This window comes from Xiphias gladius, chromosome 17 (genome assembly GCF_016859285.1).
Source record: "Xiphias gladius isolate SHS-SW01 ecotype Sanya breed wild chromosome 17, ASM1685928v1, whole genome shotgun sequence".
Classification (NCBI taxonomy): Eukaryota; Metazoa; Chordata; class Actinopteri; order Istiophoriformes; family Xiphiidae; genus Xiphias; species Xiphias gladius.
Genome location: NC_053416.1, coordinates 8,020,615 through 8,034,072, shown reverse-complemented (window position 1 = coordinate 8,034,072; position 13,458 = coordinate 8,020,615). Strand labels below are relative to the sequence as shown.

Here is a 13,458-nt window from a genome sequence, read left to right as displayed (position 1 = left end):
CGTCCCTGACTCCCTCAGCCATTTTCAGCATCATATAAAGTATGAAACGTATATCTGGACAAGTTGGGAATCACCAATATTTTTCTTTAATTTCTATATTTTATTGTCCGTTTTTCATTTTCCCTGTTTGTTAGTTATTTGTGTCTCTGTACTGTATGTGTGTGCATACATGTTACTGTACAAAAGTAAAACTGAATCAATAATTTGGTTAAGAAAAAAATTCTAGTCTTTGTTAGACTATTCACATTAAATAGTAAATAGCAGTTTGATAATAAATAGTTTGGTAACCAAATGTAACTCAAAAAAGCACCAAAAGTAAACATATTATCATATCATAAATATACTTATAATAAATAAATTTGATAGTGCTTTAGTGTGTGATTTCTGAATGCAGAAAAGTGCCTGAAAGGGCCTGAAAAAAAGCATATGTACTATACTTACTAAATACATATTCTTTTAAAAAAATATATATACTAAAAATATAATAGAAAATATACTAGAGTATACTTTTTTAAAAACTTGATCATAGATCATTAAGCCTTAAAATAAAATAGTTGATGAATTCACTATAGATATAACAAAACTAATCAGATTTTGTCTTGCTTTCCTTTAATTTGCCCTATGTTCCATCACACATAGAAAAAAAAATATTGTAGGAGGGATGGCTAATCTAACCCAGCCTCACTTATGTAACTGCCCAGTTAACAGTCCAAAATAATAGGATTTGAAGAACTCTCTCCCCTCTCATTAAAGAAATCAACATCATTCACACCATCTGAAGAGCTCAGCTGACATTTGCAGTGATTGACTTCGGATTTTTACCGTTGTTGCTCTACATCTGCACCACGTTCCTATTATGAAAGCTGAGCAGGGAGAGAGAAAGACAGGGGGAAAATAAATGTATCTGCTCTGAGACTGGCTAATCCACTGTCTTCTTTCAGACAACCATGATAAGGTCATTAATGAATAAATTATACAATGGATGAATTATTGATGAGACTAGGTTGGCAGATGTGTCTACAGTATGCTTGAGTGTATGGTCTGGTATCGGCATGCTATTACCAAAAATTTGCGCAATTGATGGCAGCAATTAGTGAACCATTTGTTAAAAACTTCAAAAGAAGGGATTTTTTTTTTTTTTTTTCAAAAAATCTGTCAATTCAGGAGGTGCAGTTTGCAGGTGCAGCTGGAGTTTCATCTGGTAGTTAAAAAAAACAGTCCTGACCAAATTTTGTACCATAATAGGCACAAATGTCATAACAGATGTGTTACACAGAAAGGATTAGGTTTGCAGAATTTCAGACGTACTTGGCCAAGGTCCTTGAACATATTTGTTACTTCCAGGGAAAAAGAAATTGAGCATGAACATGAAAACACCACTATAGAAGTGTTAACTAATAATTGGAGTTCAGTAAATTATCAATTCCATTATTATGCAAAGTATAATGTGTTTTTTTTCCCTATAGCACCAGTGTAATCCTATTAACAAGGGCAAAAATATTGCTCGTGTTATTTTTTTTTGGTTGGAGCTGTTAAAGGAGTTCATGCACTGGCAAAGGTGGCCACATAAATTCACCGATTTTGTTAGCACCTCATAATGTGTTTTTCACAGTAGAAAGGACAGACATTTTGACTCATCATGGCAGTGAAAGCACAAGTACAACTAAGAACATAAGTAAACATTATCAGTGAACCAACATGCACAATATGAGGACTCTGGAAAGGGACCAGCTAAAAGAAATCCAGCCATTATTTATGTTATCCCTCACACCTGTTTTTGACAAGTCAGCGTGCTGTGAAAAAAGTCTATTGGATGTTCAAACAAAATTCAAACCCCTTCTCGGGTTCTGTGGCCCAGGTACCTCACCTGCAAACACTTAAGCTTGTTAATGGTACAAGCATTCAAGAACAGAGATAGCACCTCTCATGTCACAGAGCTAAGCATACGATTTTCTGAAAAATCATTACCCAGTGATCTGTGAGAAACCGGGTAGGTTGTTTAACAACACTTACTGCTGTTCTGCAAGTATCTCCAGAAACTTCAAAGACTCTTCTAACCGTCTGGATGGTTAGAAGAAAAGTATCCCTGGTGTTGCATAGAAAAAAAAAAGAAGATTTGTAACCCATTTCCCAAGTTGCAACTGTCTTTCCTAATGCAGTTAGCTGGAAATGATATACTGTATGTCCTTGCTCTTTTTGTAAAACAAGGAAAAACACTGACAGATTATTTTGTATAAAGATACAAAACACTGGAAAGCAACATCAATACATACCATTATAACTGATAAAAATTTTTATTTTTATATGTCAGTTCTTGCTAACATCTTTGTTTGGATTTAGAAATAAGGTTTAAAATATCTTTTTTGTGTTGTTTTTCTTATGCAAACTAGAAGAGAAGAGTCTATGAGGATTCCAGAGATACCTTCACAGCAGCGGTAAGTGTTGCTAAACGACCTTCCTGCTTTTCCAAAGATTGCCAGGTAGTCATTTCCAAAATTCAGATGCTTAGGTCTGTGCCTGTAACGTAAAGTAATGGTAATACATGAGAGGCAAAAACTTGGGCTAGAGCAGAGAGTGTTGCTGTTTTAGTCTGGTCTCAGGGATAGGAATAATTTACTAAATTTGATATTCAAAAAACTATATTTATAATAGTGTATTTTGTACGCTAAAATAAATTATCATATAAATTACGCAAAATATCACAATGCATTATTCTCCTTTCATGTGTTACCAAACCAAATACTGAAATATCTGATAGTGCTGGAGTCAGCCCAGTATACAGTTAGCTACGTAAGTATTTGGACAGTGACACAATTTTTGTAATTTTACCTCTGTACACCACCACAATGGATTTGAAACGAAGCCAACAAGATACGATTGAAGTGTAGTCTTTCAGCTTTAATTCAAGGGGTTTAACAAAAATATTGCATTAACCGTTTAGCAATTACTGCTATTTTTATACAGTACATTGTCCCTCATTTTCAGAGTCTAAAAATAGTTGGACAAGTTAGTGACAATTAGTTTCCTGGCCAGAAGTGGCCTGATACCCCATGACTTCATTACATTATAAGCAGACAAAAAGTCTGGAGGTCATGTCAAGTGCTGAATTTCCATTTGGTAGCTGTTCATGGAAAGTTCAATATGTGGTCCAAAGAGGTGTCAATACAAATTTAGGAGGTCATCATTAGGCTGGAAAACAAAATAAACCTATCAGACAGATGGCAGAACCTTTAGGAGTGGCCAAATCAACAATTTGGTACATTCTTACAAAGAAGAAATGCACTGGTGAACCAAACAGCCTGAAAGACCACGGAAGACAAGTAAAGTGCATGATCGCAGAATTCTTTCCTTGGTGAAGAAAAACCCTTCACAACATCCAGCCAGGTCAAGAACCCTCTGGAGGAGGTAGGTGTATCACTGTCAGAGTCTGCAATCAAGAGGCGCCTTCATGAATGTAAATACACAGGGTTTACCACAAACCACTGGTAACACTCAAGAACAGAAAGGCCAGATTAGACTTAGCCAGAGAACATCAAAAAAAGCCTACCCAGTCCTGGAACAAGATTCTTTGGACAGATGAGCCAAGATTAACTTGTACCAGAATGATGGGAATAGAAGAGTATGTAGAAGGAAAGGAACGGCTCATGATCTAAAGCATACCACATCATCTGTCAAACATGGTGGAGGCAGTGTTATGGCATGGGCATGTACTGCTGCCAATGGAACTGTGTCACTGGTGTTTACTGATGATGTGACTGCTGATAGAAGTAGCAGGATGAATTCTGAAGTCTACTATCTGCTCAGATTCCGTCAAATGCTTCAGAACTGATAGGACGGTGCTGAACAGTACAGAAGGATAATGACCCAAAACATACTGAGAAAGCAACCCAAGAGCTTCTCAAGGCAAAGAAATAGAATATTCTTTAATGGCCAAGTCAGTCACCTGACCTCAACCCAACTGAGCATGTTTTAGACAAAACTGAGGGCAGAAAGACCCACAAACAAGCAGCAACTGAATGCAGCTGCAGTAAAGGCCTGGCAAAGCATCTCAAGGGAGGAAACTCAGTATTTAGTGACGTTCATGGGTTCAAACTAGTATTAAAAAGAATCCTTATATTTATAATTATTTTGGTTTGTCCAATTACATTTGAGCCTCTGAAAATGAAGGATCATGTATAAAAATGGCTGTAATTCCTAAACGGTTATGAGATATTTTTGTTAGTGCCCTTGAATTAAAGCGGAAAGTCTACACATTAACCTCATCTTGATGGCTTCATTTCAAATTCACTGTGGTTGTGTGCAGAGCCAAAATTACAAAAAAAGCCTTTGATATTGTATTGAGGAAACATCTAAGGTGGTCATTCATTCTGGCATTTTAAGACTACCACGTCTTTCACACTGATCGTTAAGGTCAACTGAATCATACATGTCAACAATGTAGGATCTTTTTCCACTTCATCTAAAGCTATATCACACTTTTGTATTGAGTAAAATGTCTAAATTCAGCATGTTTTATTTTATGGCCAAACCCCCACATAGTAAATTCTGGTTGTGTTGTGCGTCTGTTTATACACATTCACCATTAATTCAACATGACAGACGTGGTATTTTTGGAAATCTCGAGATCTTGATTTGAAATTTTAATGAAGTTCTAAGGACTTGAATAATGCTTGTCCACATAACAATTAACTCATCAGGGGGTTGAGTGTCTATGGGTTGAAGAGATCAAGCCATACTGGACCATTGCCCTGTAACAAGCATGTGACAATAAGAGTGCACATGTTGCTAACAAGCACATTAGACAAACGCAGTAGCCTTCGGGGCGATATACTGTATGTAAGCTTTTCCATCAAACTAAAGTGCCTGTTTCCTCTGAGCTGGGTTAGTCATGGCCACTACCACAGTTCAGGAGCACCGTGTTACAGCCGAGTCAAAGAGCCAAGTCCTTGATCCCAGGTTGTGACCTCCGTCAAAGTACTGGCTCCTTCATCCCTGGTGACAGCCTTCCAGACCGAAGGGAGTGCTACTACAAACCACTGCCTCTCACCTTATGGATTATGAAAATGAGGAACTGTGATATAGCTTACACAGACGAATATGTTTCAAAAATATTTGCTATTGAAATATTAGCAATACTAATATAATAATACTATCTCCAAAATGGAAATTTTTCCTTGATTCAGACAGAACATGACTCTTTAAACCTGTATTGCTGCTCAGTTCTTAGGTCATTTAGAGGGGTCTTGAAAGGGATTCGTCAGACCAAAGATTGTCTAATCTTCTTAACCCATATAGAAGCATGTAATCCGTAAAACATGACAATGACCAATATTGAGGTTATGAGATTTTAGCAGGATTACATTTCTTTTAACTCATTCACTTTTTCCTTCAGGCTGATACATAGGGCTCTCGTTTTTACCTTTAAAACTTTAATAAGCTACTTTGTGGTTTCCTTTGAGGACTGTCCTCTGCAATCCCACCAGTATTAGAGTAACTGAGTGAATGTGACAGGGAATATGACCTGCTTGTTGAAAATATTTAGTCCCAAGATTGCAGAGGATCTAAGCAAAGGAGCAACTGAGAAAATCGGGTCTAATGCCCTCGGAGTGTAGACTGAAGAATCTTTTAGTCTATTACCAAGTCTCATTTTTGGCAAATGAGTTTAAAAAAAAAGCCAGTAGGGAAAGAATTTTACACATTTTTCAAACCAATTTAGGTTAAGTTTCTATAATTTCTCAAGAATGTAATGTTCTTGAATTCTGCACAATGAATTGCTTTATTCAGGATTGCATTAATATATAGACAGCAATGTCCAGAAGATTCCCGAACAAAAGGAAACTGCACTGGGACCCCTCTGACATTATACTGTTAGAAGAAAAGGCTGAATATGACACTAAATAACTCTTTAAAATTGATTTTTCTGTATTGCATTTGTTTTGGGAAACAATACAAAAATAAGATGAGAACATGTGACTGAAAATAAACTATTATAAATGATTACCTTGTTTAGAACCATCATAACAATATGATTAGAAGACTGTTACATAACAAGATTGTTATGTCTGTCCTACTGTCATTGTTTGAAAAACAATGATTAACAGAGAAAAATAATTGAGAAACTGTCACTAATGGCACTGTCACTAATGACACTAATGACAAGACACGCTTTTAAACTCATTCAGTTCATTAGAGTTTTTATGCAAAAGTTTCTTCTCAGTAAATGTTGGAGGAAAAAAATGTGATATGTTCACAGAAGTGATGTGAAATTGCTTAATTGACAAACAACATGGAAAGAGACAGCAAGTTGCTGTGTTGTGCCAACTCTGTAATCAGTTTCCTTCCATCTCCCATCTCCATCGCCCTTTCTCTGATACACACAAACAAAAACATGGATGTGGACAAACACACACTCACACACAGCCATCTTGATGATGACTCACATCCGTCTGTGAAAACAGGAAGTTATTACCTGTGTCTCTATTACTGTCTGAGGTCAGCCCTTTATACATCTGCAAGTCTGCTTTTCAGTTGCCTCTGATAGCACAGGCAGAGCTTGGGAAGCAGAATAGACAAAGCAACATCTTGAATCTATCCTGCTACTTTAACACCTAAAAATTGTGGTGTCTTTTTTGTCAGGGCCTTGTCTGAAAGATCAGATTGTCATTCAAGTGATAACAGTTGATAGCAGATCCTTGTCAAACAAAATCAAACCACAAAAAAACACAGGAAAAAAATCCCCAAGAAACAAACTGTACTTTCTCCAGTATGCGCTGATGAAACCCTTTCTGACAGATGACACCTCTGTTGCACTCTCCCTGCCTGATCCTCACCAAATCCCGGGTCCCTCTGAAACCCCAGCATTCTGATCATCAACCCACACAAGACACCGGCACTATCTCCACACATCTCTGCAAAGGTACACTGGGGCAGAGAGGCAAATGACTGCCTGCCCGCAAGTACTGCATCTCTACTAGAGGTGAGGGAGGAGAAAGAGAGAGTGATGAGGTGGAGGAGAGATGACAGAGAGAGAGAGAGAGAGAGAGAGAGAGAGAGAGAAAGGGACGGAAGGAGAAGGAGAACAATGTTGGTGCTTTTACCCAATCACCAACCAGATCCCGGTTAAGACCTCTCTTTCTGCTAAAGTAGTCTTTTGTGGAATCATGACAAAGCTGCAGAAGCAAGCCTTTGTCTGAAAACAAAGAGGAGTGTGTTTGTGTGCAAGAGAGAGCCTGCCATTGTTGTTGTGTGTGTGTGTGCGTGCGTGCGTGTTTGTGTGTGTGTGCGTGCGTGTGCGTGTGTGCCGCACACACGCAAACCCAAACCCCAACCCAAGTGTGTGCAAGATTGGTTTGAGAAACTGCTTCTCTGCGTGTGAGGGAAGTGTGTAGCAGATGCAAGCTTTGTTTGCGAGTGTGCAGTTGACGGACTGTGTGTGATTGTTTCCTTCATTTCCTTTGTGCTGATGATTGGTCTGAGGGAAAAAAAAAAAGAGATGGCCTCTGCTCATCTGTAAATTTTCTTTAATGATCTCATGTGTGCACATGCATGTGCACAAAGTGTGAAAGACACTCACACACGTGCGCACACACACACACACAAACAGAAAATATCACTCCCATGTCACCCCCACCTTGTCACCCATGTCAACAGTCAGCATCTCAAGAAAAATAAGGAGCGAGACATCAAAGAGACTGCCATCACTGCCTATATGAAAATACACTCAGACACACACACACACACATGCACACACACAAACAGACATGCACAGACAGAGAGACGAATCAGCCTCTATAGCTTCATTGCTAATGGAAATCCTACCCAGCAGATGTGTCCTGTTGGAGGAACACATGGAGTGTGAAACAGGCTTATGTATGCATACAGGTAGCGGAGCCCAGTAACCACGGTCTGTGCAGCCACCAGAGGATACTGTAGGTGCATGAGGGAGTATGTGTTTATGAGAGACTGCGGCTGGACCGGCCTGTCAATGCTCAACGAAACTGAAATGAGTGCATGACCTAAAAAAATTAAAAAGAAACAATATCCCGACAGAGTTAAGCACGCAGGACATTGTAGCATCATCCAGACAGAATTCATGGAAGCAACTTGCACACATATATGCTTAAATATACATGTGCATGTGTGCTGCTGATTTTCAGCCTAAAGGAAGCAAATCAAAGGAGTGCAAATAGAAGGGAGTATTTTGCCAAAAGTGCCCTCGTGCCCTGCAAAGACATACAGTGTAATTCCAGGGTAATATATTCTACACTAGGGCCTTTAGGAAATGTAAATGTAAAACAGAAGGCACGAGGAGGATAAAGAAGAGAGGTGATGAGGTAAGAAGGTGTGTGCAAAAAGTGAAGGTGTGTGCAAAAAGGGAAAAATAACTGCAGAAAAGGAGAAGGGAGGTGAAGTCACTGGAAAAAGAGGAGGGGAAGTGAGAAAATCATACAATCATACAAGAAGTGATGAGTGTCAGGAGAGCAGTCCTGTGATGCTTAATGAGGAAACAAAGGTACAGTAGCAGAGTTAAACTAGAGGCAGCGATAAGTGGGACAGATGGATGGCTTCTGAATATATAAACAGTCTCTGTCTGGAAACCAGGCTCTGTAAACCGCATGAACTCAGTCTGACTTGCCCCTGCACTGCACCCAAAATATGCCCCCCAGTATTTATCGCTGCTTTTTTTTTTCTTTTTTAATCTATGTATTCAGCCCTTCTTCAGTGTTCCACGTTTACACCTCTAGAGCCACGAACTATTAAAAAAGAAACACACAAAAAATAAAATAAAAAACCAGAACAAAAACAAACAAGCAACCCCCCCCCCCAAAAAAAAAAAAAAAAAAAAACACCCATTTGTGCTCTGTATGAACCCATGCATGGATGGCTCCATGTTATTCCGCTTCAGCACCCTCCTAGAAAGTCCCCAAGTGCGCATGCCTGGCCAGAGCGCACTACCGCAGACAGGGGGCGTCAACATGGCGCTCTCCCCTCGACGACCGCACTGACTGCAACCTGCCAATGAGAGAGGGAGACGGAGAGAGGGCGAGAGAGAGAGAGAGGGAGAGAGAGAGAGAGAGAGAGAGAGGCAAGCGTAGGCTACCGTTCTGTCAAAACCTCCGTCCTTTTTTTCCCAGCCCTATGAATCCCTACATATTTTCGGGAGGATAGGCTGAATCCAGAGGATTTTTAAAAACACAGCTCTCCCTCGTTTTTCCTGCCAATTGGATGTTTTTTTGAGCCGCAGCAGACGCCCGAGCTTGCAGAGCAGGTGTGAGAGACAGCGGCGACCGCTCCTCTCCTCCCTGTTTCCAAGGGGAAATGTCGAGCGAGAAGCCGGTTTCAGCACCACCGGGCTCCGCTTCCTCGCTCACGGACACAGACCGAGACTCCCATCCTCCGCCGGGCTCCTCCGCGCAGCAGGTCGCCGCGGGCGCTAGCTCCGGCGCCGCCGGGGAAAGGATGGTGTCTGCAGCCGGCTCTATGGTCCTCCCGGCCGGGGTGATCAACCCCGCTGTCCCGATCAGGAATATCCAGATGAAATTCGCCGTGTTGGTGGGCCTGATCCAGGTCGGGGAGGTTAGCAACAGGGACATCGTGGAGACCGTCCTGAACCTGGTGAGTGGAAGCAGGACCAGGCAGCGGTAGAAAAGCCCAAAGGCAGCCATGAAACACAGTAGAATCACTGCGCCCTAACCCGTTATGTTTTATTTACGATGCTTGACTCCCCTGGTTGTGTGGCTTTCAGAGGATGATGTCATTTGTTTGCTCGGAGGATGGATGTGGGGTTTTTGTTTTTTTTAGTTTTTATTTTTTATTTTCTGCAGATAATAAAAGGAACAAACAAAAAGGAACCAAACACGATGCCGTCCTGCCAGTAGGTAAAGCTGCGATATTGTCAAGGCTAGTGGAGCCGAATAAAGCATGTGACCCCCGCCGAGGCACGGAGGGTAGTCTAATGACCGGCCATTGTTGACTAGATGACCCGTTTGCGGCGGAAAATGCATATGCAGCCAGACCGTGGCGGAGAGGGGAAAGTGTGCGCAGGCTATTCTCCTGACCCCGGTGTGTACCCCCGGAGTGATGCATAGGCGGGTTGTAACGAGCGGCGAGTGGGCACAGCGTTGCGCACAACACCGAGACCCAAACAGAACGAACGCTTCTCCCGAAGGAGCGAGGTGAGGCAGGTGTGCGCTGAAGCCGGGCACCGAAACAAATTAGTGCAACACGGACAAAGGCCGACTAGCATTATGCTACCAATCGACATATGTGTGTGTGTGTGTGTATGAGAATGGCTCAAAATTATGCATAGGCCTATTGTTGAAGGCAGGGCCCTGCTTCCTGTGCGCAAAGGAGTGATGTACAAGTAGCCGTGAAACGGTCAGCGGTTTGTGTTGACGTGCCTCACACAGCGGTTGTTTAATCGTATGGATCAGATATACCTCGCCAGCCCCTTCCCAGCTCAACTCCTCCATCGGTCGAGGTTGTGTCGGCGATGCCGGGCCTACCCTACACAACACATCAGGATCAGGATTTAATCCAGCTCGGGGGGGGTTGGAAATGAGTGGTGTTTCCCGTTACGAAACAGATGAGCAAAATGTACAGCAGACGTAGGTCTGGGGGACTAATGCGTTAGGAGGATATAGGACCTGTGTGTGTTGGATGCTGCCAGGCTGTTTTCCCTCGTCCATGCATCAGGCAATGGCGTGTACTGCATGATATTACATATCTGCTATGAAAAGGGGGGCTCTGATGATTGTTCATTTTCTTTTGAGGAAGAAATAGAATAATGTAGACATCATTTATAACCTGCTTTCAGTGCGGTGCTTTCTGGAGGCTGGCTATTTCAGGGTTTCATGTAGCCGGTGGCTTATTTACTCACTGGATGCTCGGAGCAGGGCAGCCTACAGCCGGGCTAAACCATTTTCCTCTCAGTCAGACCGATGAGCCGTCCAGATTCAGGTCGCCTCTCATCTCCCAATCAATTATTGGTACTACACGGAAGAGCAGGGGGGCTTTACTGGCTCACTCCGACCTTGTCTCCTTCCCTTAATAACCCCCCCCCTGGTTGCACAGGTTGATAACTATCCATCCTGCTCCACAGCCCTCTCCTTCACTCTGGAGGGGCTGAGAGGAGTGATGCTGCCTGCATAGACTGGCCCGGCAGGGCAGCACCATGCATTTAAAAGCAGGTGGAGAGGAGGAGGAGGAGGAGGAGGAGGAGGAGGAGGAGAGGGGGTTGAGGGAGGGTGGGGGAGGAGAAGAGAGAGTGGAGGAGGATGAGGTGGTAGGATGCTGCAGTGGCTATGTGCTCAGAAATCACCAGCTGATGCAGTGGAAGAGGAAAGGACTCTGGATTGGTCCACATCAGATCAGTGAAAGCTCATCAGAGCATTCAACTGAAAGGTAGTCTATTTTACATAAATACATGCATTTAGACCAACACTTTAATTGCAGATGTTGGTCTGATGCATTGACACACAAAGGCCTGACACTCTGACAAATTAAAGCAGTATGTGTTGGCATTAAAAAGCTTTACTTGCTAAATCCTGCATTGAACAATCAGTTCTGGTTGCGAGGCTGCCAATAGCTAAGCCTGTTAGGGAATTCTGTTGCCCAGCTCCTTAATTAAAAGAGTTGAAACAAAGAGGTGTGAAGGCAGAAAACCTCAGTGGTCATGCTGCTGGTACAATGAGTCCACTGTGACCCAAAAGCTGATCCATTATTCCAGTCAATGTGGGAGACCACAGCAGCCACATTCTCCGTCCTCCCTGGCTGTATCGATCAGATCCCACTGCGGCTTGGGTGAACAGATGGCTTGTCGGCTGGATCAGATATGCTCCCTGTTCTGTATGGCGTGATGCTGGCCTTTGGAGAGTGATGGACTGCAGATTTCGTACAAAGAAAGAGAAGAGAAGGAGAGAGAGGACAATAAAAATGAACTCGGGCCAGAACGCTGGCTGTACAGATACTGATACAGTGGCAAACAACAGAGAAGAATCAGTGTATCAGTACTGCTCTCAGCATAGCCAGGAACCCAGGGCACGTTATTGGATCTAATATTGTGATAATGGTAGTTTTAAATAAAAGTGAACATGTAGATACAGTAGATTCAGTGCACACATATAGAAAAACGTATACTGTGTGTGGTGGGTGCTGGTGGCGAGGAGCTCAGCTATTACCATCAACAAGGCATCACAGTTGTCAAGGCAACACTGCTATTTGACTGCCTGCCTCCAGACGCTCGACCACCTGGTGTTGCTTTCCACTTCCGGACTTCTGCCACAGCATATCTCTCTATCTCTCATGCCTTTCCTTTGTCTGTCTGTCTCTCTGTCTCCACCTATGTGCTTTTATTTTTATGGCTTGAGGAAATGTACTAAATAGCAACAACAAGCTAAACCGCACTGAATAACTGAAGAAGGTGCACACTAGTACAGCTAGATTGTAGCTGGATCGCTGGGGAATAAGCTTGTTTTCTGAGTAAATAGATGACAAATTGAAAGTAAAACTGGTTTCAGGTGTCTTAGGTGAAGGGCCACCATGAGCCACCAGACCAGTTACACAGTGCTCCTTGCTTTAGATTGTATAAGCTTCTGGATCTGCACTGGAGGGATAGTCCCTCTAAGGGACTGTGAGATAAATCTGAGGGGTTGCGAGATGACTAATAGGACAGGAGAGCAGAAAATAGATCTTTCCTTTTTTTTTTTTTTTTTTCGACTTGAGAATTACTGAATAGTTTTCAGGCCTAAAATTAAACAGGACAACAAAATCAAAATGAAATCTTTGGTTGATGTGGTCATAACCCATGCACAGAATCAGCTGGTGACCATGAGTCATTGCTCTGTGGTCACAGGCCAAAAAGGTTGGGGTCCACTATTGTAGATGATGCTCTACAAGACAGGACACTGTGATGATGAACCCATTTTCTGGTTGTGTCATCCCTCTAGAGCACAGTTTCTTTCCTTTCCCTCACTGCACTGGTGGTTCTGTGGATTGAGACCCCACATTTTTCTAGTTAAAGGTCAGCCACTTCCACCCAAGGCTATTGCTGTTTGCTTAGACATGTTGTGATGTTGGATATTGCAGGGAGGAAGCCAGGTGAGGAGAAATGTTTTGTTTACAGGAGGAGGAGGGTTGACATTTGATCTGTCTAGCTCATCTGTACTGTCATATCTATTCCTTATTTGAAGATTTGAGAGGTATATTTCAAATGCATCTAGAGCCGCTGCTTTCAGTCCGTCTGCCTAAGTACAGCACCAGCTGTGCTTATTTATAGACAGCTTTATCTAGTTGTAATGCTTTTTTTGGGATCAAAACGGCGTGTTTGTCTGGCAGAGAAAAAGATTGGTGGCACAGTCTGGCTCACTCTTGGTCCCCATGCTTGGTCTTTGCTTTTCATTCTCTTTTCCACCTTGCCTTTTAGTCAGATGCACTATCTTGTGGCAGTGCCAATCCCCA

At 42.3% G+C, this 13,458-nt stretch overlaps 1 protein-coding gene across 9 annotated transcripts in view; it reads left to right on the top strand.

Annotated features, from left to right (window-relative positions):
* Positions 1-1,962: 1,962 nt before the first annotated feature.
* nbeaa (neurobeachin a) overlaps positions 1,963-13,458 on the top strand; it is a 100,382-nt gene continuing 88,886 nt past the window's right edge. For 7 of the 9 annotated variants that reach the window (XM_040150224.1, XM_040150228.1, XM_040150223.1 and 4 more), the window contains exon 1: positions 9,081-9,615. In XM_040150224.1, the coding sequence (XP_040006158.1) occupies positions 9,319-9,615 (297 nt within the window). In that variant the 5' untranslated portion in view covers positions 9,081-9,318. Of the gene's footprint in view, positions 1,991-2,390; positions 2,436-9,080; positions 9,616-10,027; positions 10,176-13,458 lie in introns of those variants that run through there. The other 2 variants (XM_040150227.1, XM_040150226.1) reach the window with 2 other exon arrangements.